Source organism: Mirounga leonina, unplaced genomic scaffold, assembly GCF_011800145.1.
Source record: "Mirounga leonina isolate KUSES-001 unplaced genomic scaffold, KU_Mleo_1.0 Mir_127, whole genome shotgun sequence".
NCBI lineage: Eukaryota > Metazoa > Chordata > Mammalia > Carnivora > Phocidae > Mirounga > Mirounga leonina.
Window position 1 is genome coordinate 73,985,775 of NW_023270316.1, and position 26,034 is coordinate 74,011,808.

Genomic DNA, 26,034 nt, shown 5'->3' on the forward strand with positions numbered 1-26,034 from the left:
TGCGCCGGGCGGGCGGGCTGGCGGGCGCGCGGCGGGGAGAGCCGGGCACGCGAGCCGAGCCCGCCGCTCACCTGCCGCCCGCAGCTCACCTGGCGCCGAGCGCGCGCCCCGCGCCCTCCCGCCCACTCCCGGGCGCGGCCACCGCCCCTCGCCGCCGCCGGCCCCGGCGCAGACATGCGACACGAGTAGCCCGCGCGCTTCGGAAGCACCAGAGGAGCCCCCCTCGGCCTGGGCGCGCCAAGGTGACCCCCTTGATGACCCCCGCCCCCGCGGGCCGCCTGTCCCGGCGCCCTGTCTGTCCCCTCGCGTCTTCCGCCCGGGGGGAGCGGCGGCAGTGCATGGGCGTGTGTCTGTCTGTCTGTCTCCACACCCCCATGGCACACACCTGCCTTTTGTGACCCTGGCCCGAGTGCCCTGTGCACACGGGGGACGTCTGGGACCCCTCTTTGTTCTGGCTGGGGGCTGTGTGTGAGTGTGTGCGCGCGCGCGAGGGGTTGTTTGGGGGCGGGGGGCAGTTCGATGGAAATAGGCGATTTAAATATTCCATCGAGGCTGGCGGCCCGGGCTCGCGACTTGTCGCTGCGGCGTGGCTTTGTCGGCGGCAGCTCAGATGTCAAACGGTGGTTCGTTTCCAGCATGCAAGATGCGATTTTCAGATGTGCGTTCCCAGCACTTTAGCCAACAGACCGCCGCGGTTCCGTGTGTGCCTGCCTCACTCACGCTCGTGTTTTCAAGTCCTATCCTGTGTTGTCCCCAGCGCCAAACGGCATTTGTGGTCGTGGGTTTGAAACCACGGAGACTTCGCCTTTTGTTTTATTCCATAACACTTTATAATTCATGAAGCTTGTGGCATTTGATGGTAGTGTCTGAGTAGGGGCTGGCTTTCTGTTTGTGTGTTTTTTGCATGATTTTGGATTGCCACCCTGCTGTGTCTAAACGTTAAAAAGCCTGTCTTTTCGTTGAAGAGGACGGGGGTTAAAATGAATGAAGACCTGAAGGTCAATTTAAGCGGGCTGCCTCGGGATTATTTAGATGCTGGCGCTGCAGAGAACGTCTCGGCGGCCGTCTCCTCCCAGGTTCCTGTTGTAGAGCCGGAGCCTGAGCTCGTTGTCAACCCTTGGGACATTGTCTTGTGTACCTCAGGAACCCTCATCTCCTGTGAAAATGCCATTGTGGTCCTTATCATCTTCCATAACCCCAGCCTTCGAGCACCCATGTTCCTGCTAATAGGCAGCCTGGCTCTTGCAGACTTGCTGGCCGGCATCGGACTCATCATCAATTTTGTTTTTGCCTACATGCTTCAGTCAGAAGCCACCAAGCTGGTCACAATCGGACTCATTGTCGCCTCTTTCTCTGCCTCTGTCTGCAGCTTGCTGGCTATCACTGTTGACCGCTACCTCTCCCTGTATTACGCTCTGACATACCACTCGGAGAGGACAGTCACGTTCACCTATGTCATGCTCATCATGCTCTGGGGGACCTCCATCTGCCTGGGACTGCTGCCCATCATGGGCTGGAACTGCCTCAGAGACGAGTCCACCTGCAGCGTGGTCAGACCTCTCACCAAGAACAACGCGGCCATCCTCTCGGTCTCCTTCCTCTTCATGTTTGCGCTCATGCTTCAGCTCTACATCCAGATCTGCAAGATTGTGATGAGGCACGCCCATCAGATAGCCCTGCAGCATCACTTCCTGGCCACCTCCCACTATGTGACCACCCGGAAGGGGGTCTCCACCCTGGCCATCATTCTGGGGACCTTTGCCGCTTGCTGGATGCCTTTCACACTCTATTCCTTGATAGCTGATTACACCTACCCTTCCATCTACACCTACGCCACCCTCCTGCCCGCCACCTACAACTCCATCATCAACCCTGTCATCTATGCTTTCAGAAACCAAGAGATCCAGAAAGCCCTCTGTCTCATTTGCTGCGGCTGCATCCCCTCCAGTCTGTCCCAGAGAGCACGGTCACCCAGCGATGTGTAGCAGCGTTCCCCTTAGGAGGACACCCTGCACACTCAGTTCTGCATTTACCAAGCCCTTCCACTGCCGGGCCAAATGGCTGAGATGCTGTCCCTTAATTCTTTATATTGGATTCTCTCTTGAGCCACAGGAGCACTTAGCATTCGTGAAGCATTCATTTACATGAGTAAAGTGACTGAAATGAAAATAATGTTGCCAGTGTTTTCAACCTTAAAAAAAATGATTGAGTTCTTTGCTCAAGATTATTTTGTTTTGTTTGGGGGCTAGGGGTTTTGTTTTCTGTTTTGTTTGGAGGCAGGGTTTTTGTGTTATATTTTACTTGGAAGACTGGTAGTGGGTGGGAAAGAAAGTATGTGATATGGCCATGATGTTAGAAAAAGTGAACTGGTCCCAGAGTTTTTACTTGGACTTTAAAATAAAATTGAGCTATTGAGAAAAATGGAGGAGAAATGACTTTTTCCAGACTTTTTTTTTTTTTTAACGTCAAGGTAGATTTTCAACGCAGCATGTACCTAACTGAATATAATCTCTTTTGAGCCTACACCAATAGTTTACATGATTCTGTTTGGAAGAGACCTGGTTTTATTGACATGAACTCAGTAATAAGTTACCAACACAGAAACCATGTACCCATTCTTATTCGTTCTTTCTTTACTTTGAGCAATTACTGTTCACAAGAATTACTTGGGTATTTCTATGAATGTTGTAACTTTCTGCATGGTTGCCTGTGTTAACTAGACCACTAGTTTCAAATGTTGCCATGTAAATCCAGAATCAAATGAGTCAGTTTTCAATATAGGTTTTCAATGTGTCTCTAAAATGAATTATGAAATTTGTTTGATTTGCATATGAAGTAGGATTGTTTAGATCCACCACTGTAGTCTCCACTCCACAGTGATTGTTTTCACAAAGCAAGAGAAAAAATTTAATAACAGCTATTAAAAGTAGGTTACATTTATTTTAGTGTATTCTGAAAAATAAATTGATGTAAAGCTATCACAAAACATGAAAAACATCACCTTTCCTATCTCTCTACATCTACGAATGTATTAATAGTTTTTCTTGATTGAGACAAATAGGAATTAAATATTGTAGACCAAATATTTCTGGTTCATATCATCTGTGGTGCAAAGTACATTTGAAACAGGTGGTCTCCTCTTTTAATGATTAAGTTTGTGAGTACATAACATGTGTATCTGACTGTAATATATGTTAGCTATATTATGTAAGTTCACAAGCAGAATGACCATGTGGCTGTTCATGAAAAGCTAACTTTGAATTCCTTTTCCTTCTTTTCACCAAAAAACAACTTAAATGCAATAAAAATTGTATTGCCTGTTTTCAGAGAGCAAAGATTTAGTCAAGAAATGACACTGAAGAATGAATTTTAAATATATTGCAAAGTCATTGTGTCTGAGCATCATTTCTTTTAGTACAGACAGATGTTTTGGACGCAGATACCTTCCCTCCATTCGCCGTGGATTTATAGTGGTGTCTGTATAACCAGTGGAAGAATTTCTGGACGGGACATCAACTAAGCCCATCCAGCTGGTGGCGAAACCAGTATTTCAGAGTCCATGGGGGAATCATCTGTAATAAATCACCCTTATCAGTTTGTCCCAGATGTTATGCCCATGGTGCTCTCAGGACCATCCTGGCAGCCTGCATGTGATGCCATCTCCCCAAAGCCCCTTCATATGTAGCACAAGTGTGAATAAATCCTATACTTGAATCTGGTTCTCCTCCCCTAGGTTACTTATGGAAGCAGGAGAGGGACTGAAATATTCCAGAAGTGGGAAAGGATTTTTAATACATATCACCATACGACCAATCTAATCAACTTGATGCCTTTAAAAAATGTCTTTTGAACATTTGATGGAGTTGGTAGATTGGAAATGATGGGTCTGTTTGTTTTTAATGACATAAAACTTAATAGCATCTCCTTGTGAGCAATGACTAAGGTAAGTTGGTTTTGACATGAGCCGGGAAATAGCCATACGGAGCTTGTAAAGCAATAAATACTACCTTTGTAGAAATGGTGGTCCATTTGCATATCTGTAAAGTAGGAACTACAGTCATAATGACGTGTACTGTTGTTCACCATATGTCGTGTGCCAGGCCCCTTTATCTGCTTTGTTGCTGGATTCACAAGAATACACTTTTACAGGTAAGAAAATTAAGACGAAGAGAGGCTAAGGAATTTGTCTGAGGCCACAGAGCTCCAGGATAGAGCCAGGATCCGAACCTGGGTTTCCCCAAGCCTATGCTGTCCCCTTCCGTGCTCCAGGCTGCCTGTGATTGCCCCCTCCCCCGGAGAGGGGGACTGAGGGAAATGATTTAGAACATGTCACTGTCATCAAGTTTTAGTTCTACAATTAAGACAAAGCTTCCTGTTTAAAATGACATGTGGCGTGATTATCAGCATGGTTCTAGGTAAAAGAAGTTTGTTTTTAACATGTTCTTCTTCCCTGAACATTTCCCTGTTTTGGCGCCAAGGCTGGTCCCCAGGGGGTATATTGCAATATCTTAGTGTAATGAGATGAGGGCACTCGTTATACAGATTTTTCCTTCATTTATTATTTTAAACTTCACATTACATACTTATTATCAGTTTATAATGGTCTTTTTTTTCTTAAGATTTTATTTATTTATTTGACAGAGAGAGACATAGCGAGAGCGGGAACACAAGCAGGGGGAGTGGGAGAGGGAGAAGCAGGCTTCCCGCGGAGCAGGGAGCCTGATGTGGGGCTCGATCCCAGGACCCTGGGATCATGACCTGAGCCGAAGGCAGATGCTTAACGACTGAGCCACCCAGGCGCCCAGTTTAATGGTCTTATAAATACTAAAGGGTTCCTTTTGACCCTGTATTTAAAAAATCTGATTTCAGCTAAGATATTTTTCAATTCAACTATAACATGTCCTTACTGTTTACTTTAAATGGTGAAGATTTGCGGACGTTTAGGTGGTTTCCTACAAAGCTTCTTTGTTTCTGTAAAGTTAATTATTAGGAAATGTGTGCCTCACTCAATATATATGTGTATGCTTGGGGCGCCTGGGTGGCTCAGTCGTTAAGCGTCTGCCTTCGGCTCAGGTCATGATCCCAGGGTCCTGGGATCGAGCCCCACATCAGGCTCCCTGCTCAGCGGGAGGCCTGCTTCTCCCTCTCTCACTCCCCCTGCTTGTGTTCCCTCTCTCGCTGTGCCTCTCTCTGTCAAATAAATAAATAAAATCTTTAAAATATATATATATATATATATGTGTATGCTTAAGTCTGTGTATGAATGTATACATATATGAATGCATATATATGTTCAATAACATTAACTTTGCAACAACACTAAATGCATTATGGAAAACTTTCATATCTCCCAACAGTCCTGAGGTACCAGATAAGCTTTTACTCCGTATGATGAAAATGTTTAGCTACCAAAGAGTTTATGGTAAGTTACCCTTGTAACTAAGACAGTTCAGTTACCTTAGCAGAATCCTTAGTCGAGGCTAATTATCCAGGTTGTGATTAACCAGGATTTTGTTTCCTTTGTCCCTTTAACTTTTTACTTCTTTATAGCAATAACTTTGTTTCTTGCTGGTAAAAAGGGCTATCTTCCCTCCTGCCACCTGGGGGAGGAATGAGTTGGAGTAGGGAGGCAGAGCACCACTTTCTCTGGAAGCCTAAATTGAAGAGCTAAGTTCAGGAAGGGGGAATCACTCCCTTGACTTGGCAAGGAGGAACAGTCTTGGATCCCTCTGGAATTTAAAGCAGGATTTAAACAAGAAGTTTAAAAGAGCAGATGAGAAATGAAGATGTTATTGCCAATAAAGTATCTGGGAGATTTTTCAAACTTTTTTTAAAAGAAATGTTTAATCCATTATTAAAATAATAATTGACTTTCACAGTTTTATATATATACATATATATATAATTTTCATATATATATCATACGAAATTAGGGTGACTTACCATTTCAGATTTAAAATATATAAAAATAAGTGACTACGATGGTCTTACATTGAACAGGGTTTATGTTTTTCTCTTGATTATATGCCTGGTGTAATAAAGGGATAAACTGCCTTCTTGTCCCCTTAAAAATTTTAGTGATTATTGAATAGTTTTGATATCCAATTGGAACCTTGAAATGTGATTAGAAATTTTAGAACAATCAGAAGTAGTTTGTATACATCAAGGAAGTAAAAACATGGTTTGAATCAACAGACAGGTCTACTGTCCTCTGGCAAACAATACAGAAAAAATATTGGTAATTTTGACTAGGAATCTTTGAACTTTCATTATTTAAAAACCATACAAATCAGGGCACCTGGGTGGTTCAGTCCATTAAGCATCTGCCTTCGGCTCAGGTCATGATCCCAGAGTCCTGGGATCAAGCCCCGCATCGGGCTCCCTGCTCAGCAGTCTTATAAATACTAAAGGGTTGCTTTTGACCCTGTTTTTAAAAAATCTGATTTCAGATTTCTGCCTGCCACTCCCCCTCCTCGTGTTCTCTCTCTCTCTCTCTCTCAAATAAATAAATAAAATCTTATTTAAAAAACAGCATAAAAACCACCTGAGAGTCTTGTTAAAATGCGGATTCTGCTTCAGTGGGTCTGAGACATTGCTGAACTTCTAACAAACTCCCAGGTGATGCTGATGCTGGTGCTGATGGTCTAAAGACAATACTTGGAGTCGCAAGGATAACTGTCACACCCTCCCCATTCTTAAAAATAAAATCTATATTTATAATAATATATGAATATTTATATATGTAGCATACATATATAATAATTGTGATATATAATATATATTAACCTCTGATAAGAATAAACACTTTTAAATGCATATGTATTATATATATGTATATTATATATTTTTTACATATATAAATTAAAGGTGTTTATTCTTATCAGAAATTAAGAGATAACTAGTCCATGTTCAATGGACATGAACTGTGACTTTTCCCTAGAATTTCTCTAGTATCTAGTAAAGATCTATAAATATATTTTTCCATGTTAGTGTTCTCACTTTTTAAAATCCCATTTACCAGTATCTTAAGGTAATTCTTTCAGAGCGTTATAGATCTGTGCAATGTGTTTCTGTATGTGTGTGTGAGTACACACAAAGATTTGCGTACTCACACACCCAACAGTAGCAACAAAGATTTGTTTTTGCCACCATTTTTTCAAGGACATTTTTCTCTATGACATATGTGACTTGTGTACATACACAAATTCATCTTGAGATAATTGAGATGGAAACTTTTGTTCTCTGTGTTGTACAATTCAGCTGAACTCATCCCAAAGCAACCTTTTCCTGGCCAAGTACATCAGAGAATTTTTAAAATATCTCATTTTCATTTTGATATTTATCTGTAATCTTTTGTTAATTTTCGACATCAAAAATACTATTAATGTTTATCATTACCAGTGGTAATTATATCCACTGTGCTTCCTTTCTGCCCAAGAAGGTGGGAAATTTTTTTATCCAATAGAAGCATGTCAAAGTCCATAGTTATTTTTTTTTTTAAAGATTTTATTTATTTATTTGACAGAGAAAGACACAGTGAGAGAGGGAACACAAGCAGGGGGAGTGGGAGAGGGAGAAGCAGACTCCCTGCCGAGCAGGGAGCCCGATGCGGGACTCGATCCAGGGACTCCAGGATCATGACCTGAGCCGAAGGCAGTCGCTTAACCAACTGAGCCACCCAGGCGCCCCATAGTTATTTTTTTTAAGATTGTATTTATTTATTTGAGAGGGAGAGAGAGAGAGAGCATGAGGGAGGGGAGGAGAGGGGCAGAGGGAGAGGGAGAAGCAGACTCCCCACTGAGCAGGGAGCCCGATGCGGGGCTCAATCCCAGGACCCCAGGATCATGACCTGAGCCGAAGGCAGATGCTTAACCACCTGAGCCACCCAGGTGCCCCGTCAAAGTCCACAGTTGAAGTGGATTTTATTTTATTTTTTTAAAGATTTTATTTATTTATTTGACAGAGAGAGACACAGCAAGAGGGAATACAAGCAGGGGGGGTGGGAGAGGGAGAAGCAGGCTTCCTGAGAAGCAGGGAGCCCAATGCGGGGCTCCATCCCAGGACTTGAGCCAAAGGCAGACGCTTAACAACTGAGCCACCCAGGCGCCCCTGAAGTGGATTTTAATATATAACTTAAATATGTCTATAGTATAGAATATTTACAGAAGAAATCTGGGAATGTTTTAATCACTGAAATTCAAATGGTAGCCTCAAGCGAACAAACTTTCGATTGGAAATAAGTGTGGAGGAGAAATGAAAACATTTACTATGTCACAGACTTCCCTGCAGCTGACCATTTGAATGGATAAGTAGAAGCAGAGGACTTTAAAAGGTAAAAGACCATCTTAAGGGCATTCTCTGAAAGGCTTGGATTTGTGTTTCTCACCAGACACCATGCTTTGAATCTAGGGGATTCTTGCTTTGCTTGGTGAAGCTACCATAAGCCGTTCACATGAGGAAGGATAATGGCTTGTCTTTTATAGACGTCGTGTTCACTGGGCTACAAGCTAAGGGAACCTGGTTCTGGTACAACTATATATCCTTACTCCTTCCAGGATGCTTTGAAACTATGAGCGAATTTCTGCTTGGATACTGTAGAATTTAACCTTATTGGAAGAAAATGTATGGAGTGCAATTTCGTATATTGAATCCAAACCATCTAAGTACAAGTCTCTTTGGAAACTAAAATTCTTCACTTTCCCTCAGCGCTTGGCAGTGTCTGAACATTCCAAATCTGTCTTTCTTATTGCATGCAAATCCTAGTTATTTTGGCCCAGGTCCTGGAGATCCAGAGAGCACCCCAGTCCCCGTCAACATTTATCTACTGCAAATACTGATTGAACAATACAGTTCTCTTCTTTTCAAATACAATTATCCCAATTACTTCAATAATGTTTTTCGGATTTATTTTATTTTAGATCCTTTAGATTATTTCACTGACCCTTTTTTCCATATCATCTACCATTTCTCTACACACCTCTTTAAGCCTAGGAATCCAAGCCGGGATGCACAGAGCTTCCTAGAGTGCAAGGATTGAGTCTGCTGCGCGGCAGTGGGCCTGCCAGTGTGGGCTCCAACCAGCATCTCCCAGACAGGTGTTAAAAATGCAGAGTGTCAGCCTTCACCCCAAGCCCACTGCCTCAGAAACTCGGGGTGCAAGGTCCCGCAATCTTTTTTTTTTTTTAAAGATTTTATTTATTTATTTGACAGAGAGAGAGATAGTGAGAGCAGGAACACAAGCAGGGGGAGTGGGAGAGTGAGAAGCAGGCTTCCTGCCGAGCAGGGAGCCCGATGTGGGACTCGATCCCAGGACCCTGGGATCATGACCTGAGCCGAAGGCAGATGCTTAACGACGGAGCCACCCAGGCGCCCCCGCAATCTTTTAACAAGGAATCCAGATAATTCTGATGCGCTCTTGAGTTTGAGAAGCGCGCGGTGTAGCTGACTGAATCCTGACATACTAACATAACATTTTTAAAAAGATTTATTTGAGTATAGTTGACACACAACGTCGCATTAGTTTCAGGTGCACAACATAGTGACTGGACAAGTCTCCAAGCGGAGCTCCTATCTGTCACCATACGGCGGTATTACGACACCACTGACTGTATTCCTCGTGCGGGCCTTTCGTCCCCGTGACTTATTCATTCCACAGCTGGAAGCCTGTGTCTCCCACCCTCCCTCACCCATTTTGTCCATCCCCTCAACCCCCTCTCCTCTGGCAACCATCCGTTCTCTGTATTTATGAGTCTGATTCTGCTTTTTGCTTGTTTATTCGTCTTTAACATGACATATGAGTGGCATGAATGTGTCAGCATAACTGGGACCTCTTAGCCTTTTCTGTCCGTGTCAGGCATTCTCACGCTATCCTCTGACAGATGATTCCAGAGTGTGCTGTGTGGTGTTGCACTGATGATTGTCAGAGACGGATGCATTTTCGCTGAGAATTTGGGGTGTCTTCGAGTGAAAATCTGGGTATTTCTGAAACATATGAATCCAGAGGTCATGACTAAAGTAACAGGGAAGACTGGTCTTGCTCCGAGCGCTGGCCCAGGAGCCGCTGCTAAAAGCAGCAAGACGTCCCCAGCGGCCCCTGTACCCTCTGAATGTTGTCATTCCACAGCGAGGGTGTCCCAGGGACAAGGGCTGCGCTCCCAGCCCCAGGGAACTTAATGCAAACAAGACACCACACAGTGGAAAGGGGAGCCGCTGGGGGACTGTGGGGCAGCCTGAGGCAGGCTGCTCTCATTCAAAAGTCTTCACCCTGCAGAAGGTCATTGTTTGAGTCCTGGAACAGCTGACACATCCTGAGAGTTCTTTCTACAATAGAGTATTTCAAAGCTTAATTCACCCTACCCAGCCTTGCTCTTAATGTGAAGATAGTTTCCACTTTCCAGACTTTTCCATCCAATTAGTAGCTGGTTCTCATGGACTTATTTCAGGAGGCCCCACTGGGCTGAAGAGGTTTGGAAAAGAAAACTTACCGACGTTTGAGTACCCACGCCCACCTGCGGACCTGACAGAGTGCCACGGCTTGAATAGGCGATGTTGACAATAGACGTCTTATCTCCTTGAGTGAAATAGATGTAACTGTTAGCTGTACGCAGAGAGAATGTAAACCAATAGTTACATAGCCTTCGTCAATAAGGTGACTAGGAGCATAGGCTCTGGACATAGACGCCTGGATTCATGTCCCCTCTCTGTCACTTCCTATTGCAGGGTTTTGGGCATGTTACTTAACCTCTCTGAACCTCCGTGTCCCGGTTCTATAAAATGAGCATGATAGGGACGCCTGGGGGGCTCAGTCTGTTAAGCATCTGCCTTCGGCTCGGGTCATGATCTCAGGGTCCTGGGATCCAGTCCTCACATCGGGCTGCTTGCTCAGTGGGGAGTCTGCTTCTCCCTCTGCCTCCCACTCCCTCTGCTTGTGCTCTCTCTCTCTATCTCTGACAAATAAATAAATAAAATCTTAAAAAAAAAAATAAAGTGAGCGTGATACAAGAACCTACCTCACAGTGCTGGGGTGAGAACATATGAAGGGTTCAATATGGGGCTTGGCACAAACCTGCTTGGATGTTACTTTTCTTTAGTATTTTTAGTATTGATATCCTCCATGATAAGTAAAGAAACTGGTGCACAGAGAGGCTAAGGGACATGCCTAAAACCACTGTGGGTCACTGTGGGCCCCCACATAGGGACCCACAGTGCTTTTGTGTGGGTCACTGTGCTAGGAACAAGGGTACTTAGAAATAGGCAGTGACTGCTAAGAAATGCCCAGTCAAATGAGCCAAGAGTGGCCCGTGCATGAGCAGGTCAGATGACTCTGAAGGTAGGCTGGGCTCAGTGCGAGACAGGTGGCATGCAGAGGCCTGAAAGGCGTGCTCTGGAGTATAGACAGGCTTCATGGAGAGAGTTGGATGCCAATGGGTCCCAAAGGGCAGGCTGTACCTCGTTAAGTGTAAAGAAGAAAAAGAGTTCTCTAAGAGGAGTAACATGATGGATTCAAAGGAGCAAAGTGGAAATAATTTGGAGCTAACTACACGGGATTTCTTTTAATGACATTTAATTTAGGGACTAATTCTTTAAAAAATTTCTGAGAGGGTGCCTGGGTGGCTCAGTTGGTTAAGTGACTGCCTTCGGCTCAGGTCATGATCCTGGAGTCCCAGGATCGAGTCCTGCATCGGGCTCCCTGCTCGGCAGGGAGCCTGCTTCTCCCTCTGACCCTCCCCCCTCTCATGTGCTCTCTCTCTCTCATTCTCTCTGTCTCAAATAAATAAATAAAATCTTTAAAAAAAAAATTTCTGAGAACTGCACTGAAAAGAACTTCAGCATCATCACTCAAAGCTCACATTTAGGTGCTTTGCAAACCTTGTAAATGTAAGATTTAAAAAAATTTATGTTTATTGACACCCATAAAGTGTGCAAGAAAACAGCTGAGCAACCAGAAGTTTGCATTTGTAAACATTCATTTGCATGAACAAAAAGTTCTTTAGAAACATTTATTTTTTAAAAAATCAGCTAATTTACATGCAGACTTTTCAAACATAAAACATAGCACAGATTTTTTGTTTTGTTTTGTTTTGTTTGAAGTCTTTAGATGTCTTAGGAGTCATAGAGTCCTTGTTCTCAAGCTGGAGAAGACTTTGCAAGCACCTCACTTCACTGACGGGGAATTCCCGCTCAGGCTAGGATGACATCCCAAGGTCATTAGCTTGGAAGCAGCAGGTCCAGAACAAGAAACCAGCATTGTGATTCCTCACCCAGAACTTCATTCTGGGGCAGGTGTTCATTGACAAGGAAAAGCTTGAAATGTGAAAAGTCTTGTCTAGTGTTCCCTCCCATGACTGGATAATTTGCTGTTACTACTATTAGAAATTATCACGATAACTTGAAGAATAATTATTGCTATAAAGGCTAACACTTTCCGAGCACTTTGTTCCGGGCACCATTTTAAGGGCTTTACATAGATTGACTTACTTGTTCTTCACATCCTCAAGGTAATATTTGAAAGCATAAATTCCAGCCTTAAAGAGAGGGTTGTTCACAAATGCCAATTGGAAACAAGTCTTGTGACCCTTCTTCTGGGTCCCCTAATCCTGTGCTCTACACATCCTGGAGCTTCACCCACTTCTGGGCCAAAATTCTCCAATTTATTGGCTTAATAAGCAGTGTTGCATTTCAGAAGTCATTGCATTTTCAATACAGATTGTACGATATTTGCATACCCCAACTATTGGCACACGATTCGACAACTACGCTAATCATGGTGATTCTTCCTCACACGAAGGCTGGCAAGTTTTATAAAGGGACATGCAGAGGTCCGGAACCTGTTTCTGTCTTGCCAGAATGTGGGAGGAAAACCTTGGGAGGTAATGGATAGATTTATGGCACAGATTGTGATGATGGTTTCACAGGTGTATATTTATCTCCAAACACATTGAGTATGCATTAAGTATGTACAGCTTTTTGTATGTCAACCATACCTCAAAAAAGTAGTTTTAAAATGAATGAATGAATAAGATTTATTATTCTAGTAAAGTTTCAAGAATATAAAAAATATATATAATTCATTATATATGAATTATTTCTCCCTCCCTGCCCTGCCCTGCAAGATGGGGAGGGCAGGAGGAATGGGAGAGAGGGAGGATACATTTTAGTGTTGTTAACTGTGGCTTCAGAAAGAACAAACTGGTCAGTTTTCAGGTGACTAGTTTAAAATTAGAAATAGTGCCATCGGTCATGAAATCCCTGTGTTCGAGGACTGGTGGGGGAGCTGGGACCGGTCATCGAAGCCCTACATAAGAGCAGGGTAGTCAGGTTCCTGCTTGCCCTGGCGGGGGGCGGGGGCACTGGACATTCAGCCGGTGAAAGAGTGACCGTCATCACGAATACAGTCACCTTCAGGTTCACTCACCAGATCACTGGCAATGAAGAATACATTTTCTCAATTCTAATGGAATACTTCTATCTTTGAAGTTGTGCATTTCCCTCCCCCCCAACCATTGATGTTTGAGTAACAGAAGGAGGAAAACGCAAGATAATTTACAGTAGTCTTCTTTCTGTATGATTCTTCAGATATTGCTTTTGCTAGGGCATTTAATTCACTTTATTCCCAGCAGATGATGTCAGCAGGAGCTTCACAGTACCAGCCGCCCCTTCTAATGAAAGCAAACAGCCTAACTTCTGAGGTGTTACTGTGCCTGAGCTCCGAGGGGATTCTTTTTCACAGTCATGCTAACGACGGGCTGATTATGTGGAGATGCTGTAATTAACTTTCATACTGCCTCTTAAAAATTATGGTGACACTCTGAAACCTAATCTTTGAAATGTTGAATACTGAAAATACATGAAATTCTTCCTTCAATGTCCTCAAGGTTTCAACGGTGTCTTAAAACCAGTTTCATGGGACTCACATGATAATGAATGTGCCTTATTTTAATTCTTTAAATGGCACAAGTAATTCTTTGTCAAGTATCACAATTGCACCATGCCAAATTGAAAACGTGCTGTTTTCTGGCTCATGTTGTAATAGCTTAGTTAAAAACAGAACGGTTGTCTATGAGGTATGAATGATACATAAATTTGGCTTCATGAAAAGTTGTGTATTTCTTCATGTTGAATAGATAGATGCGTGTGCTGTTTGTTTGCGATTTACCTACAAGGGCCCTTCAGAGACAGGAGATCACCTATCTCTAGAAAGCAGAGGTTGACCATAGAAATTTAGACTTCAGAAAAGCCAAACCTTGAAAAGGTGACAAAATTTCATTTCATTACATTTCTACAGAATCCTGAGTAGATGGACTTTTGCACACTAAGTATTTTTAGAATGTATAAGATGTGAAACAAACGCTGTGCAGCTTGAGCCACAGAATTAAGTGGCAAATAAATAAAAGATACATGTGTCCCCAAAAATGAATTCTGGTTTTGCTTTTACAGATTTTTGCTGGTTTAGCACTAAGATAGCTGGTTGTGCCTGCAGTTGGAGAGACCCGTCCAAAGCCTGGAGCTCTCACTTTCCGACTGTGCGGCCTCAGGTAAGTCATTTTGTTACTCTAAGCCTAAATGTCCTTGTGTGTAAGATGCCACAGGTGAGAGCATGGGTATACCCAGCGTCTCTGGATGGGCTCAAGAAGTGGAGCTATTATTATTATTATGAATGAAACTTCTCCCTAGTGGCAGCACAAGCATGGATTCCCGACCGAAAAAGTCAGACATTATTCCACAGGTCAGCAAAGCCCAGGGACGCAAAGGGAAGTACCTCACATCGTAGCTGGAGGACGCGGAGTAGGGTTGGCCCTCTTCCCACTTCCCCGCGCAGGGCTCTTTGTCGGAGACCATTCTAAAGTGATAGAGATGGACCATTTTGCAGATTTCAGCAAGACTTTTTTGTAACAGGAAAGCAAAAGTACTAGTTCATTATAGACACTTCAGAAAATTCAGAAAGGCACAAAGGAAGACACATAAATCTGTAATTCTTCTACCCATTGATAACCACTTGAAGTTGTAATGTATTTTCTTCCATTATTTATGAATGCTTCTCTAAAACCTCCGATCACATTGTTACAAATGATGATAGCTCACACTTACAGAGCCACGCAAAGCACTAAGTGCTTTACCTGCATTCTGTTTTATAACATATTTTTTTTAATTTTTTTATTTTATTTTATTTATTTTTTATTCTTATGTTAATCCCCATACATTACATCATTAGTTTTAGATGTAGTGTTCCATGATTCATTCTTTGTGCGTAACACCCAGTGCTCCATGCAGAATGTGCCCTCCTCAATACCCATCACCAGGCTAACCCATCCTCTTACCCCTCTCCCCTCTAGAACCCTCAGTTTGTTTTTCAGAGTCCATCGTCTCTCATGGTTCGTCTACCCCTCCGATTTCCCCCGCTTCATTCTTCCCCTCCCGCTACCTTCTTCTTCTTCTTCTTCTTTTTCTTAACATATATTGCATTATTTGTTTCAGAGGTACAGATCTGTGATTCCACAGTCTTGCACCATTCACAGCGCTCACCATAGCACATACCCTCCCCAGTGTCTATCACCCAGTCACCCCATCCCTCCCACCCCACCCCCCACTCCAGCAACCCTCAGTTTGTTTCCTGCAATTAAGAATTCCTCATATCAGTGAGGTCATATGATACATATAACATAATTTTTTAAACATGCTGTTTTGTCCCGTGGTGTGCAGGGAACATATTTAGGCGTAGCATAGTCTTTAACTACATACTCTACTGACTCTATGGAATTATATCAGATGGAAATACTGCTGTTTGTTTAGCCAATCTTCTTTTTATTGACTATCCAGACCATTTCCATTTTTATGATTTGCAACACACTTCAAAGAATATCCCCACATACACGCTTGCCCACACTTGATTTTTCTTTAAAAACCCTAGAAGAAGAATTATTATATCATATTTCCAAACTGCCCTCCAGATAACAATTTATAACCCTCCCAGAAATGCATGCAAATGTTCTCCATAGACTTTTGATTCTATTTTAGATGCATTACACAGTTAAGATTTGATGCTTCTGTTGAGTGAGTGGCTCACCTTGCAGGTCACAACCCAGTGGAAGCTATTGGGGTCTCAAGCTAGAACAAAGGAAGAGGAGGGTCTAATGGGGAGAAAGGCTTCAAGTGAAATTGGAAGGAGGGGGGAAACCCCCCTTTCACTCACCTCCATACAGGTAATGTTTCTATTCATCCATTGTGCCCACTCAGGGACACTGTATTTGAAAATAGTTGCAGACAAATTGAAATAAATCCTGTTTAGAAGGTGATTAAAGGGTCAGGAAATGGAGTCAATGAAGAAGGATAGAAGGAACTGGGGTTATTTAGCCTGAGAAAAGGAGGCCAGTTGGTGACCTAATTACTATCTTAAAAGTATAAAGAACTTGAGAGTATTTTTTTCTCAGTATTAATGGAGTATTGGCCAAGAAGGCTAGATCTTAAATTAAAACAGGGCTTTTCCAGTTGGATATAATACAAATGCTTTAAATGCATTCTCTCATTTAACCCTGATGACAACATTTCGATGAAGATATCATGTCTGTAGGGCTCATCTCCAGTTTGTAGACAGAGCTCTAAGGGAATGACAACTTGCTAAAGACCCCACAGTTAATATTGCAATTACAGTGGTTTGCCCAGACCCCTAACACTGCACCTGGAGAAGAATCTGTCACTTAACATGTATTTATTGACTGTTGACAACAGGTGGTAGAACTAGGACTTGAACCCAAAATCTGCTGGACTCTAAAGCCCAGATTCTTAACCCCTGGGGTACGCTGTCCCCAGTGTACAGTCAATGCTTGATGCATGTTAAAGCATCAGTGTAACCCAGATATAAGATGTTCCTTTGCAGATGTGACATAAATCTTGGTCCCATCATCAGCCCTCACTCCAAGCATGTTGTGATACACTTTGGTTCACCCAGCACTTGTAGGGTCAAGGGAAGCGTCCATGGGATGGTGTGTTGTCTCTTCCCCAAGTGCCCCTTGGGTATGCCTCTTCTCCAAACCTAATCTCTGCCCTCCTCTATCCCAACAAAGGAGGCTTCCTGGACCCTATGTCCCCTTCCCCGGGTGGCAGTCAACCGAGATGGGCCCCTCTTGCACCTCCTTCAGAAGTGAACTCTATTCTTTGCTCATCCCAGCTCTGCCAGCTTGTCCCTGTTGCAGGCAGCAGCTGGTGCCAACAGTCTGGAGCCCAGCCCCCACCTTGAGTTCTGTGGATTTTATGGCAGCTTTCTCCTCCCAAAGCAGGTCTCATCAGGGGGGAGGCTCTCATAGCAGCTGCTGAGAATGGCATCTACTCCCAATAATCTTTTTTTTTTTTTAAGATTTTATTTATTTATTTGAGAGAGAAAGTGTGAACGTGAGCACAAGCAGGGGGAGAGGCAGGCAGAGGGAGAGGGAGAAGCAGGCTCCCCACTGAGCAGGGAGACTGATGCAGGATTCGATCTCAGGGCCCTGGGATGATGACCTGAACCGAAGGCAGATGCTTAACCGAATGAGCCACCCAGGTGTCCCATCCAATAATCTTATTCAATAACACATATTACCTGGCATGAAGGCATAAGACATTGCCCTTGGCATGAGCCCACACAGACCTCGCGGCAAAGCTCCCATATGCTAGAGCTGCCCAGAAGCCCTGCTCCCTGGTTCATCCACCTGGAGCCACCAGCCCCAGCACTAGTCCAGTAGGCCTCTGGAACTGCCACTGGGTGGGTCCCCTGGGCCTCCAGTCTCCAAGATGCTGAAGGTCAGTGAGTTCAGCTAAGAAGAATAGGAGGCTGTTTGCTTGAACTTGGAAGCAAAGCTCAGGACCCCCTCCTTGGTTAGAAATGGCCAATGAAGAGCATACGTTTCAGGAGGAAAAGAAGGATTGGTGGAAGGGCAGAATGGCCTATCCTAATTAGTGTCTTCATCAGAGAGGTTAAGCAGTTATATTTTCTAAAGCGTCCTCTTTGACTAAACTCAGCTAAAACTGTGGGGTTTGAATTAACTCAGGCCAAAGTGCACATGTGTAACTTTGCAGGTAGTGTGGCCCTCCTACAATTTTCAGTGCATGCCACTGGTTGAGATTGCCCTTTCGAGAGCATGCATTCCAGGTAGACTCTGCCACCGTATCACATAAGAAACAGGGCACATAGGGTCTCAGGTCGTCTGTAGTCCACACTCGTGGCTATTTTTAATGTCTTAGTTTTGCCAGAGAACCACGGCTGCTTATGGTGGTTGTTGAAGGAGTACTATTTTCTATGTAGAGAACACCAGATAAGATTGGGTCTTGTGGTCAGAAAGAAATCAAGCACCCCCTCAGCAACCACGGAGGCTGACATTCCTGGGTGAGACCCGCCCCAGAGCCCCTGTCACTCACACAGGGCTTGTCACTCCTCCCATTTCAATTTCACCCAAGAAAACATACTGGGATGACAGTCACTCGGGAGATAACCTGGAATCTGTTTTAATGGGTTTGAAAGAGTAAATATTTCAAGCTCTAGCACTTTCTTGTCAGTAACAATTTGCTCAAGACACCCAGCTGTGACGTCTCACTGTTATCAAGAACTTCTGAAACAGAAGATGTGGCTCTCATTGATCTGGAGGAACAGAATTCACACTTTGGTGAAAACAAGCCCATTTCCACAGGACAAAAATTCGGCAGGCAGAGCAATATGCTGAGGCCAAAGGGTCTGTGGCTGCTGAGAGAGGAGGGGGCACTCATAGGATTGACCCCCAGAGGCAGGAAAAGCTGAATGGCATTTTAGGAAAGGTGTGGGCTCTTCTTGGTCAAGATCTACCCATGCGCTGTCTCAAACCCCACATCCAAGAAGGTGGAAATGAATGCTTGGGGCTCACAGCACTGTGAAACCTTGTGCACATGTAAGTGACAAGGTTGTCTGTGACATTCCACATCGGGTCCCCACTAAAGAGAACCGAACTCTGCTCTGGAGGAGAGTGGGGACAGAGGCCTGGCCACCTTGCCTCCATTCAGGATAACTGAATGGTCACTGTTCCATGACTCAGTGATCATTTCTTCCAAAGAGTACTTAAACTTAAGGCTTTTAGAGTGAGCAGTAGCACAAAATACCAAAACTGATGAATAAACCAAAAAGGTCACCATCCATGGTGGCGGGGGGCGGGCGGTTATTAAGATGTGACTTCGTTTGGCATTACTGGTACTTGGGGTCAGCCTTTCTTTGAGAATAGATGAACTGAATATCCTGACATTCTCTATACTTTTGTTTTAGTATTAGAATAAAAATGGTTTAGGACACTATGACAAGGTGTTATTGTCTCACAGGACTTCTCCCCTCCTTCTGTTAGCATTATACCCAAATTTTAGCTAGGGACATGATTACCCAAAATAAAACTTCCCTGCACCTTAAAGTAGCCAGTGAAATATAAGTGGGATTGGTGTCTACAACTATCTAGAAATTCCCTTAAAAGGAAGAAACACACGCTTTTCCACCTTCTTTTTTCCAGCTGGCTGAAATACATATTTGGTGGTTGGAGCTACAGTGGTTATCTTAGCCATGACTTGAAATCCACATGCTGAGAATTGTGGTAGAAAGATCTGGGTCTCTGATAATGTGGTATATTATACCAGTCTGTACTGATTATACCAATTGAGTTGATTCCTCTGATTGTCCTTCAGAAGGACAAATTGTCCTTCAGATCCCAAATTACAGTCCTACCAGCCCTTAAATGACTTGATTCTGAGTGGTCTTTAAATTAATGGAAGGGGTTTTGCCCTCTATTTATTTAAACCATTGTTATTTTGTTACCTATCCCTCATGTATCACCTTATTTTAGTCAAGACTAGCCCCATGCAATGTCTGAGAGAAAATCTGTGCTCTTCCTTCAACCCACCCTCCATGGCTCTAGAGACGCTCATAGGAATTATGTTTCTCCAAGTCATCATTGTTCTGATTTCTTGCCTCTGCTGAACTCTTATTCTCTCTATGTCTGATCTCTGTGCCTTTCTCTTTTTTTCTCTAGAAATCTGGGATGTGGCCGGGAGGAACAAATCCAACAAATCCAGTACTCCTTGAGCAGGAGGCACATGCAACAACGTTTTACAGAGTAGACAGCCATGAAGTGCTGTTAAGTTGCTAACGATGGGCAGAGCAAAGCAAGTGAGAAATCAGGGGCTAACCCTCTGAGAGTCAGGCCTCTCTGCCTGTCCACCCAGGCTGGTGATCTTCAGGCGCAAGAAACGTCTCAGCCCTGCTGAGTCTCAGCCCTGCTGAGTCAAGCCAAACCTACCCCAATTTTGATTCTAGTTTGTTTGAATCAGGATCTCAGTCAAACTTGAACTTGGACTTGTATTCTCAAACTTAGGTGAGGTCCAACACTAAAATACAGCTCCAGACAGGGAGGTTAGAATTCAGGACAAAGAAGTAACTGGATTCCATAGCATCAAGTGAGTGAGAGAGGAGGGGAAGAGAGATGTCGTAGATGAGATCCACGTACAAAAAACTTATTCTAGACACAGAAACTACACCCTTCACAAAAATCAACTCAAAGTGGATCACAGACCTAAATGCAAAATGCAAAACTATAAAATTTCTGTAGGATATCACAGGAGAAAATCTAGGCAATGTTTGGTTGGGTGATGGATGACCTTTTCGATGCAACACCAAAAGCACAATCCATGAAAGAAAAATTGGTAAGTTGGACTTCATTAAAATGAAAAACTTTTGCTCTGCAAAAGATACTGTTGGAGAATGATATGACAAACCACCTGTATCTCAAATATACAAAGAACTATTAAAACTTAATAAGAAAACAACTCAATTTAAAAATTGGCAAGAGACAAGAATAGACATCTCACCAAAGAAGTCATGCAGGTGGCAAATAACCATATGAAAAGATGTTTAACATCATATGTCATGAGGGAAATGCAAGTGAAAACAACATACCACTACACACCTACTAGGATAACCAAAATCCAGAATGCTGACAACACCAAATGCTAGTCAGAATGTAGAGCAACAGAAACTCTCATTCATTGCTGGTGGGAATGCAAAATGGTACAGTCACTTTGGAAGACAGTTCAGCAATTTCTTCCAAAGCCAAACACAGTCTTACTGTATGATCTGACAATCATGCTTCAAGGTGTTTCCCCAGTGAAGTTGAAAAATTATGTTTACACAAAAACCTGCACATGAATATAATAGCAACTATATTAATTATCCCAAATTGAAAGCAATCGAGATGTCCCTTAATAGGTGAATGATGAACAAACTGTGATACATCTGTACAATGGAATGTGATGGTCTCGAGCCACAAAAAAAAAATGAGGAAATTTAAATGCATATTGCTAAGTGAAAGAAGTCAATCTAGAAAGGCTACATACTGGAGCGCCTGGGTGGCTCGGTCTGTTGAGCATCCTACACTTGATTTCTGCTCAGGTCATGATCTCAGGGTTGTGAGATCGAGCCCTGTGCTGGGCATGGAGCCTGCTTGGGATTTTCTCTCCCCCTCTCCCACTGCCCTTCCTCACCGCCACTCACACAAACATTCTTTCTCAAATTAATTGATTAATTAGCTAAATAATTAATTATTTAATTTAAAAGGCTACATACTATATGATTCCAACTAATTGACTTTCGCAAAAAGCCAAAATTACAGAGACAATGAAAAGACGAGTGGGTTGCTAGGGGTTAGGGTGGAGGGAGGGATGAACAGGTAGAGCACAGATCTTGAGGGCAGGGAAACCATGCTGTATGATCCTATCATGGTGGATATATGTGTTTATATATTTATCAAAATTCATAGAATGTATGATACCAAGAGCGAACCCTAATGTAAACCGGGAATGTTAGCTACTAAGAATGTATCAGTATTGGTTCATCAACTGTTACAAATGTAACTACTCTAATGCAAGGGGGAAACTGTGGGTGGAGAGTGGGGTATATGGGAATTCTCTGTACTTCCTGTGCACTTTTTCTGTAAACCTAAAAATGCTCTAAAGAAGAAGGTTATTAAATTAAAAAAAAAAAAAGTAGGTGAAAAGATATGGAATCTGGCCAAATTGTCATTTCGGGACAGTGGGACGGTAGGTTCAAACAAGGGAACCAAGGTATGTTCCTCCCGGGAGCAGTGACATCCAGCCCTTGCGAGTGAGGAACGCTGAGCCTGGAGCCTTTCCTAACTTGCCTAGGGCCCCACTGATGGTAGGTGGCAGAGTCAAGACTTGAATCCAGCTCTTCTTACCATAAAGATCTTTCTACCATGCACCACTCTCTGAACTCACCTGCCTCCACAGATGGGAGAGGTCCTCATGACCAGCCAGATACTCTGATAGGACTCACACACAGTAGGTGCTCAATATATTACTGTTTTACATCAATTGGGGAAAAAGGAGATTTCCCTAGAATAAAGCATTTGGAGCGTCCATATCTTTGCCTCTTGTAGAAATGAAAATAAAAGTACAGGGCTGGGATGGCAGACTAACGGCCGCCAAGGTGATCTAAATACTGTGTTTAGGGGGAAAGAAAGCATAGTCGAAAATAGTCCCCTCCATCAGCAAGTCGCTGGCTTGCTGTCCCCTCCCTGACTGCCAGCCCACAATAGCCCCCAGGGTGAGGTCCCATTGTTGAACACTGATCTCTCCTATCGAGCTGTTCCCTGGGCACACACGACTAAAAGGCTCATTACCACTGCGAGAACACGGTCTGCTGTGTTTCTGAACACATGGAATCTGGAGAGAGCAATCTGAAGCTAGACGTGGGCCCTGGGGCCCGCGGCTCTGCAAAGGGCCGCCTCCGACCTCCACCTCTGCGCCCTGGGCTTCCTCCGCAAGAAGGAATCGATGGAAGCGGCCCTGGCACAAAGTGACACTGTTGTCACGGGGGGCCGGCCGAGATTGCTTGGAATGTTCGGGTTTTTTTTGTTTGTTTGTTTGTTTTGTAAAATAGGGAGCGGTCCCTAGCCCGGCAGGATACTTGACCCAATGGCATTCAGTTCGCACTCTTTGCAAGCGGGCTTTGGGTGGGGCCCCGCCCTTAAGAGCCAATTCCTGGAAATGCCTGAAGCCACCGTGAGGGGGCGGTGCACTGGTTTCGTGGTGTCCTAACGCAATCTGAGGCAAACAGGGCATGTGCCCTTAAATAGCGTGAAGGCACCTACAGCCCTTGTCCTGGGCATATGTGCGTCATGGAAAGGCCTCTGAGGTTGGAGCTGGCTCATTCTACCTCGTTTGCCTGGTTTACTAAACTGATTTTGTTATTGATGTGAGCGCCGTATAAAGAGGGATTATGTCCCTCGGGGAGGCCCCCTTTCCATCCAGGGAGTGGTGGATGTCCCTGTAGGGGCCTCATGGGGCAAAGCGGGTCCTCCTGCTGGCATCTCGGGCTCTGGAGGATTCTGTCAGAGGTGACCACATCCTTCCTGCGGGGTGAATTTTGTACCGAGACTGAATCTCTCTAAAGCACATCAGTCTGGCATTGCCAAGGCCAGGTTCCAGAGCATAGCAGGAAGTGAGCAACACTTGTGGATACCGAGTTATGTTCTCAGTCTTCATAAAAAATTGCTGAACCCAAGCTGTGATTCCAGAACACACCTACATTTTCACCTACATTTTCAAATGTATTGTCATAGTCCTTATTATCTTTTTAAGGATGGTGGGATCTTCAGGGAAAAAAAATCCCCTTTATAATCCCTGACATCAATGTTTTTACTTTCTTTTTTTCGTTAACAGACTTGCCAGGGGCTTTGAGTTTTATTAGTCCTCTCAAAGAACCAATCTTTGTCTTTCTTGATCCTCTTTTGTACATTTATTTTTCTGAGTCATTATTTTTGGCTTTTATCCTTATTATATCCTTACTTCTACTTTCCGTGGCTTTATTTTCCTGTTCTTTTTCAAACTTCTTGAGATAGACTCTTAGCTCATTGATTTTCAGCATTTATTCTTGTCGAATATCAGCCTTTAAAGCTATAAATCTTCCTTCAGGCATGGCTTTGGCTGCATCCTAAAAGTTTTGATATATAGTATTTAATCATAATTTAAGGTGTTTTAGGATTTGGAAATCCTGATGTCTTCTTTGTCCCATGGGTTTTTCAGAAAACGTATTGCTTAATTTCCAAACAAGTAACAATTATCTTTTTGTTGTAGATTTTTAGCCTAATTGCATCAAATTGAAAAAAGATAGCCTCTGTATGATTTTAATCCTTTGAGAATTTGAGCAACCAGGTCACTCTTGTGCTCCACAAGGCAGCCATCCCTTGGACAGACATGAGGGGATACCTATCCTGGTCCCTAAAGCTGTCTGATGGGCAGGCACTCAGGCCTGCTTATGACTCCACTGCTCTGCTCAGGGGTCTCCAGCACATTCAGAGTAAGGAGGCCAACACCTTCCCTTGCTGAATGGCCTCCTGAGGAAGCTGACCACCATCCTGTCTGGCAGCTTCTCTCCTACAGGTTGGCCATGGCTTAAGGGAATAGCTCAGAAAAAAACCCAGCTCTGATCCCACAGGTCCAAGAACTGGGGGTTTGCTTGTCCCCAGATGAAGTGAAACTCTCCTCTTACATTTCAGCACAGATTAAGGCAAGCACATCCAGATATTTCTGAACACAATTCACAGTAAGAAATATATGACACATCATAACCCTAGACACACATATATTAGGTTATTCTATTTCTTTTACCTAATGGTACTTATAACCCACCAAATTGATTTCATGCTTTCCAATAGGTTGCAACTCACATCATGAAAAATACTAGAGAATCTATACCTTAGGAATCCATCCATTCTTTCAACAAATAATGTTGAGTACCTCTGATGTGCCTTGCAGATGAGACACATAATATGTAGCACTGGACTAAATGGAAATAATCCCCGGCCTCATGAAGTACCTATTTTAGCATGAAGATGGGCATTAAAAAAACAAATATATTTGTAATTATGAATTGTATTCAGTGCTCTGAGGGCAAAGAGCAGAAGGGAACTATTTAGATGGTGTGGTGAATGACAGCAACTCCCCAGGAAAAAGGATCCCTGTGTATGAAGGCCATAGGGTGGGAAAGAACTTGATGAGTTCAAGGATGAAGACCAGAGGCCAGTGGATCTCAGTGCTGTGAGCCTGGCAGGTGGGTGACAGCCAGAGGCTCCGGAGCCTCCTTATCTAGTAAGGGACCTGCTGTCACAGGTGACTGCAGAGCACTTGCCATGTGGCTCCTCTTCACGGAGATGTGTTATGTGTGTCCATACACACAGGCTTATAAAGACTTGGTAGGGAAAAAATAATGTCAAGCATCTCAGCAAGTATTTTTATATTGATTATATATGAAAATGATTTTATTTTGGATATACTGTGTTGGGTTAAATAAAACATGTCACTAAAATTAATTTCACTTCTTGGTAACTTTCAGTGTGGCTACTAGAAAATATAAAGTTACACAAGTGACTCACATTTGTGGTTTGCATTGTAATTCCCCTGAACAGCACTGTTACTTATAATGGTTCAGTCAGGGAGGTTATATGATCACTCAGCCTCTCTGCAAAATGCAGATTGCAGGGAGCACAGTGGAAGGAGTGCGACCAGTGGGAAGGAAATGCCTCACCAGAGAGAGAGAGAGAGAGGGAGGGAGAGAGAACACTGACGTGGATAGGGGGGTAGCCGTGAAGACGGACAGAAGGCGATGAAGTCCAGACATGTTTCAGAGGGTGTGTTCACATGACCCAGTGCTGATCCACATAATCCTGTGCATCTGGGGAGGAGTCTGTACCCATCTCCTTGATCTTTCTTCTTTATTTTTATTATGTCGTCTTATGGGTGCAGCCCCTAAGAATTGCCCTGTGTCCCTTAGCAGCATTATTACTGGCAGCATTACTGAATATGTCTCTTAGCTTATTTTGGTATATATATGCCAGCCGTATACCATTCCTATGACTATATACCAATACTTCTAAGATGTGGGCAAATCCCTCATTTCAACACATATTAATAATGGAAACATTTATAGTTTAAGCCAGAGAGCCAGAGATCTAACATCTAATATTTTTTTTATCATTCCTT

The 26,034-nt window shown here is 43.5% G+C and overlaps 1 protein-coding gene across 1 annotated transcript; it reads left to right on the forward strand.

Moving 5' to 3' along the window:
• Nucleotides 1-945: 945 nt before the first annotated feature.
• On the forward strand, nt 946-1,985 carry GPR12 (G protein-coupled receptor 12). The gene has a single exon (XM_035002975.1). It carries the CDS (start codon nt 981-983, stop codon nt 1,983-1,985), a length of 1,005 nt encoding a protein of 334 aa, XP_034858866.1. The 5' UTR covers nt 946-980.
• The last annotated feature ends 24,049 nt before the right edge of the window (nt 1,986-26,034 follow it).

Bases quoted from the DNA above. Each gene is read 5' to 3' on its own strand.
- GPR12 (XM_035002975.1), top strand. From the start codon at position 981: ATGAATGAAGACCTGAAGGTCAATTTAAGCGGGCTGCCTCGGGATTAT.